The sequence below is a fragment of the Myotis myotis genome, unplaced genomic scaffold, assembly GCF_014108235.1.
Source record: "Myotis myotis isolate mMyoMyo1 unplaced genomic scaffold, mMyoMyo1.p scaffold_m19_p_8, whole genome shotgun sequence".
Lineage (NCBI taxonomy): Eukaryota > Metazoa > Chordata > Mammalia > Chiroptera > Vespertilionidae > Myotis > Myotis myotis.
In genome coordinates, this window is record NW_023416390.1 from 37491022 (window position 1) to 37497548 (window position 6527).

A 6527-nucleotide genomic window follows, 5' to 3' on the forward strand; every position below is an offset into this window, starting at 1 on the left:
ACAAGGAAACGAAGCTTATTTAAGTACTAGGTCTTTACATATAGTGAAATCAATAAAGTTTAAGTTCCTGTTGGCAGCAGTGGAAACTGCGGACACCATATTCACACCTCCAAATGAAATTTTGGAGGAAAATTACTTCAGATTGACCCGACCTTTGATTATATAGATGCATTGTTCTCAATGAAATACACACACACACAACTATATTTGTACACTAATTGGAAGGCGATCAGGGCTGAACATTAAGGGGACAGGTGTGCTGTGCAGTGTGTCACTCACTAACATCTAGGACAGAAATCTGGCTGACTTTTCCTCTCCATTCATTGAGCATCAAGTAGAGAAGAACTGACTAGACAGGAGCCTACTTGTCCTTTTTGAAGGTGGCACCTATTGTGGATCACATGACCATATCAGCTTCATTGTCTTTTACCCAGTCATTCGGGCTAAAGTTAAAGAGGTCAAGACCAAGTGCCATGACGTGACTGCGGTGGTCGAGGTGAAGGAGATCCTGAAGTCTTCTCTGGTGAACATTCCAAGGGACACGGTTAACCTGTACACCAGCTCTGGCTGCCTGTGTCCTCCACTGCATGTTAATGAGGAGTATATCATCATGGGCTATGAAGATGAGGAGCGCTCCAGGTAATCCGCTCCTTAACCCTTTTTGGTCCAACCTCGAGGCTGACTCGACAGACCAGGCGCTAGGAGCAGGTCCAAAGTCGAGCAATAAGAACATTAAAAAGTTCAACATTCAATCCCGTCAATTAATTTGGACCAGACTGTTAGAATTCCAAAAATAACATTGGACCGCAAAGGGTTAAGGATTCAGAACAATTTCTCTGCCTATCCTATCCTACTGTCCTTCTCTAGAGATCTTACTCTGGGATTTTTAACCTGGGATCTGTGTGCCCACTAGGGGATTACAGATAGTTTTTAGTTGGGCCACTCAATTGCAAGTACGGGGTAGGGTATATGTGTATAATTTGTGGGTGTGCATTTTTCTGGGGAGAGGGGTCATCATTTCATTTGTTCTTAAAGGGATCCATGGCTCCCAAATGGTTAAGAATTACTGTTATAAGACTAGAATCTCAGAGGGAAGGTGGGGGGCGGTGGGTGGGTGGGAAGAGATTAACCAAAGAACTTGTATGCATATATGCATAACCCATGGACACAGACAATATTGTGGTAAAGACCTGGGAAGGAGGGGCAGGTGAGGGCTAGAAGGTGTCAGTGGGGATAACTAGGGGACATCTGTAATACTTTCAACAATAAAGATGAAAAAGAAATTACTATTCTAAAAAAAATTACTGTTCTAAAACATGGTCATTCTATTCTACAATAAGCAGGTAAGTCTTTGCAATGGTTCCTTGTAATTTTCAGTAGTATGTTTTAATTTTCAAATGTGCTTGCTTTAAAAAATGCAGATTACTGTTGGTGGAGGGTTCTATTGCTGAAAAATGGAAGGATCGACTGGGTAAAAAAGTTAAGGTAAGCCTCTGTTTTATGTTTAAAGTGATACACAGAAAACCAGCCATTTGTCACAAACGAAGTGGCTGTGCTCAACTCCATGAGAAATATTAAAATCTGATATATGTATATATATTTAAAATTCCAAAGACTGAGCTTGCTTTTAATATTGATTTCATTTAGGAAGTTCTCTGTATGCATATGAGAAATGTAACTATAGTTGCCTAACTTCTCACAATGCGAATTCTAGTTGTAGTTAGTCCAGTCTGGTAGGGTGACTCCACATTATTTTTAGAGCCCCAGGTTCCTTCCAGCTTCCTGCTCTGCCATTTTTAAGGATATTCCTCCCATACTCATGTTCACCTGGAGGTCACAAGAGAGCTGCCCCACCTCCAGCATCACACATTTTAGGGAGAAAGAAAAGAGAGGTAAAAAGGAGTTTCCAAGTGCTGCATCTAGCAACATTTATATACGACTGGGTCTCATGTCCGTCCTTAATTGCAAGAGAGGCTGGGAACTATAGTTTTGTTTAGCTGGGCATATTGTGTCCTTGAACAAATTGCAGTTCTTTGAGTCACAGAAGAGAAGAAAGAATGAGTAGGAAACTACCAATATTGTCTCAGTGCCACCATTTCCTATGTACAAGGTGAAGAAGCCACATTCATCTGTACATATAAGCTCCGTAGAGCAGTCATGTAGCTTTATTTCTGAGCCAGTGAACCTTAAATTCTGGAAGTGTTGCATTTTTTAAAAAGCACTGTAAATTACCTTTTAAATAAAAGCTTCCATTTCTTCTTACTATACTAAGCAAATCAGTGTCAAAGAACATGGGAGAATATATAGAGGGGCAAAGAATTGAAAATGGTGTGTGTGTGTAGTGGGTGGGGTGGGGGTGGGGAGAGTGGAAATTATACCAAACATAATACATCCTCTTCCTTCTGTGAGTCTGAAGGGTTGGGAAACATTTACAGGGTAAGTTAAAGAACCCCTGGGCAGTTTACCTTATACATCTGGCACTCGGCGCAGCAGAAACATTCGAGTTCAAGTGACCTACAAAAATGTAGAGGGTATTATTTTGCAGGGAGAAACTGCCCTCCAGTAAGCTCTACTCCCCCCCTACCCCCGATATTTGTCAAAAGTGAGATATACTTCAAGTTTAGACTTGTGAGAATTCTCTGTTTGTATCTCTTTTCAATTAGTTTGGTGTTCATTAAAAAGTGGCTCTTCTTCAGTATTTGGAATCTCTACTGTCCTTTTAATTTGGTTTTCTGCTTGCTAATGCAGAACAGGAATGTGTCCTAAATTCCTGTACCAGATGGAAGAGCTTTAACATCCCTGGTACCAAAACAGTTATCATCATGTAAAGACCCAGGATGCATGTTTGTCCTGTTGCTTAGTAAGGCAAACATATTTCCTATTGCTTTCTATAGGGGACTCACACAGAGTTTTTATTGTGAAATTATTTGTATTCTTAGTCTAGGTTTACATATGCTCAACAATTTAATTCATATGTAGCTACTTAGGACTAAAGTCCTTGGTTATTAGTAAACTTGATTGTGGAAAAACCTTTACAAAATATGTATGTTTTTATTGATTTCAGAGAGGAAGGGAGAGGGAGAGAGAGATAGAAATTTTAATGAAGAGAGAGAATTATTGATTGGCTATCTCCTACAGGCCCCACACTGGGGATTGAGCCCGCAACTCATGCATGTACCCTGATTAAGACTCGAACCATGACCTCCTGGTTCATAGGTCAATGCTCAATCACTGAACCACACCGGCTGGGCTGGAAAAATCTCTTTTGATTAGAATTATTAGAGGGCGCAGAGGGAATAAATAGTGATGGGAGGGAAGGAAAAATAATCTTTCATTATAAAAAAGAATAATTGAGATCTTTAGTTTTCCAGTTAATTTGAGGATGGGAAAAATAGTTTTGTGGAAGACACTATTGTGTGTGTGTGTGTGTGTGTGTGTGTGTGTGTTTTAATATAAGAGTTGCTCATTTAACTGATTTTTTTTGCTTTCAGTAGCTAGATCAAGAATTAAATAAAAACCTTTTTATGTTTTTCCATGCAAGTGGTTGTTTATTTAAGTCTCTGTTATAGTAGGTTGTTCAAATTAAGATATTTGCCCTGCCTTGGAGAACCGAGAATCAGACTGCTTTATTTATTTATTTATTTATTTATTTATTTTTAATATATTTTATTGATTTTTTACAGAGAGGAAGGGACAGGGATAGAGAGTTAGAAACATCGATGAGAGAGAAACATCGATCAGCTGCCTCCTGCACATCTCCCACTGGGGATGTGCCTGCAACCCAGGTACATGCCCTTGACCGGAATCGAACCTGGGACCTTTCAGTCCGCCGACGCTCTATCCACTGAGCCAAACCGGTTTCGGCCAGACTGTTTTTTAATATGAAAAACAATAAGACTGTGGAAGAAAGTGTCTAAAATGAATTACTTTTGGTAATTGAAAAATGATAATTTATTATGAACTAAGCACTTTATACATTTATCATCTATTATTCTTCAGAACAGTCTTATAAGCAGATTCTATTATTAATTTCAATGTGTTGTTGATGAAAGGGAGGTGGAGTAAGTTTAAGAAACTTTGCATGGTAACCGATGGAGTTAGAATTTGATATTCACTCCTTGCTACTCAAAGTGTGGTCCCTGGACCAGCAATGTTGGCATCACTTGGGAGCTTGTTAAATATGAAAATCTTAGGCCCCATTGCAGGCCCACTGAATGAGAATCTGACCTGCAATTTATCAAGATCTACAGGTTATTTCTCTATTCATTGAAATTTGAGAAGTATTGCTATAGTCTTTATTCTTTGTTACTGCTTATAATATTCATAATGTAACTCCCTTTTAATTCATTATATTCCATGTAAACCTCATCACATTGTTCATCTGAAGCATTAGTAAACTTGTTTGTGGTTATTAAAAAGGTTGGTAATGACTGCTTTGTAAAACTGAGAATGAGGGCAGAAACTTGCCCTTGGTAGGTACTACTTAGAAAACTATTTTTAAGAGACCCTATTCCCAACCTAAATTTTCTTTTTCTTTCATTGCTCAGATCACATGGATTTTAAAAGGGCTATCCGTCCTTTTATGTTAGAAGAGAGGAAGATGAAAAATAGCTCTTCCTTCAAATTGTCTATGTAAAGCTTCCATTTGCTGACCACCTGGAAAGGGCCAGACTTGTATTTTTTTATTTCAGGAAATTTCACAGGTAGCAACAGATTTGTGTCACCATTTACTGACGTGGAAGTTTTAAGCTTAAGGTTTGATATGAAAGCATTATTGGTCTAGGTAGCCAAGTTTGTGCTTTTTAAAATCTGAGAATTATGTTCATACAGCATCAATTTCATTGTTATCCTGGGACATAGAGCTTATACTTTTGGAAAGTAGTAAAATGCTTTTGAGACCTGACTTTGCAGTCTTACTCAGTTGTGAGAATCAGAAGTGACAACCCTGGTAACATGCGCACGCGACCACTTTCTGTTTTAAATCTCACAGCGCTGGGATATGAAGCTCCGTCACCTTGGACTGAATAAAAGTGATTCTAGCCATAGTGATTCCACGCAGAGTCAGAAGTCTGGCAGGAACTCCAACCCCCGGCAAGCACGCAACTAAATCCTGAAACGCGGAAAGAACGCTGGTGGACTTCCTATGAAGACTTGCATTGCTGGACTAGCAAAGGAAAATTGCACTATTGCACGTCATATTCTATTTTTTACCACAAAAACTCATGTGGTAACTGATATTACTTCTATTTTCTCTTTTGTTTTCTGCTTTTCTCTTTCCTCCTTCCCACCCCCGTTTTTTGTGGTCTGGGTACAGATCCTTAAATATATGATATGTATTCTATTTCACTAGTCATGGGAAAACTGTTCTTTGCAATAATAATAAATTAAACATGTGGATACCAGGGCCTCTTTGCTGGAGTAAATGTTCATTTACTGCTCTGCACCGAGACTGGGAATGCAACATTGGATACAAAGAGAGAAAGCTAAATAAGCTGTCCAATAGACTCAGCTGATCTAATTACAGTCTGGTGTTTGCATGCCTTTTGGGCATTCTCCTCAAGCTTAGAAAGTCCTACATGTTTACAAAGGTAAAATAGCAGTTTGAAATAAAATGCTGCATAGGCAAAGCAATCAAGCTGCAGGAAGCATTTATGAGGAAAAGACACACAAGACGAATTATTTGCAAGATTGGCAGGAAGCAAAATAAATAGAGGAGTTGGGGAAAGAACATTTTGCCTGATTGAGAAGCACAACTGAAACCAGTAGCTGATGGGGTGTTAACAGTAGCATTTATCTCTTGGCAATTCATTTGATTTGTTTATGAATACATATATTCGACAGCCTTAGGGAAGTGAATTACAACTAGACATCTGTTATCAGCATAGCTCTGCTTAATTTTAAACAAACCCATTGGCGTGAGTCTTTTTTTTCTACTTCCTTTAAAAATGACTTGCTGCATTGACCGAGAAAAGAACGTATGTATGTATGTGTTGTTTTTAAAAGGTACGGAGCTCTATAAAATGCTGTAGTTTGCAGGATGGTAAATTGTGCAAGGGTTGTGTGTGTCTGCACACTCACATTCAGCCGGACTGAATTACAGGCCTATGCACTGGCCTGTACTTTATCATTTGGGTTTGTGCTGCCTAATGCTCAGTAAAAGAGGTCTAATAAAAGGAATTATGAAAAAAGTTGAAAACAATTAGAAGAGGGTACTATATGCAAATCTATTTTGTAACCTAAAGGAAATTCAAGATTGCCCAGCCAAGTAAAAAATTTCAAAGTTGACTAAGAAGTTGTAGAACACTTCAGTAAATAAAAGTAAAAGGTCATGGGGGGAAAAAAAGGAATTAAGGTTTTCAGGAGAGAGGCTACTCTGACTTTTGAACCAAATACTCTGATTTTGAAACAAGTACACTTTCTCGTTACCCAAACTGCAGTGCGATCTCCAAGGACCATGGGGGGGGGGGGGGGGGGACGGGGACAAGTGATGCTTTTACTTCCTTCGGTGTGATTCTTTAGAGCCCGTG

The 6527-nt window shown here is 39.0% G+C and overlaps 1 protein-coding gene across 3 annotated transcripts in view; it reads left to right on the plus strand.

The window, feature by feature from the left end:
- Nucleotides 1-5404, plus strand: part of FRZB (frizzled related protein) — a 29936-nt gene extending 24532 nt beyond the window's left edge. For 2 of the 3 annotated variants that reach the window (XM_036320697.1, XM_036320696.1), the window contains 3 exons: nt 435-639; nt 1422-1485; nt 4991-5404. In XM_036320697.1, the coding sequence (XP_036176590.1) occupies nt 435-639; nt 1422-1485; nt 4991-5107 (386 nt within the window). In that variant the 3' untranslated portion in view covers nt 5108-5404. The other variant, XM_036320698.1, reaches the window with a different exon arrangement.
- Nucleotides 5405-6527: the final 1123 nt, after the last annotated feature.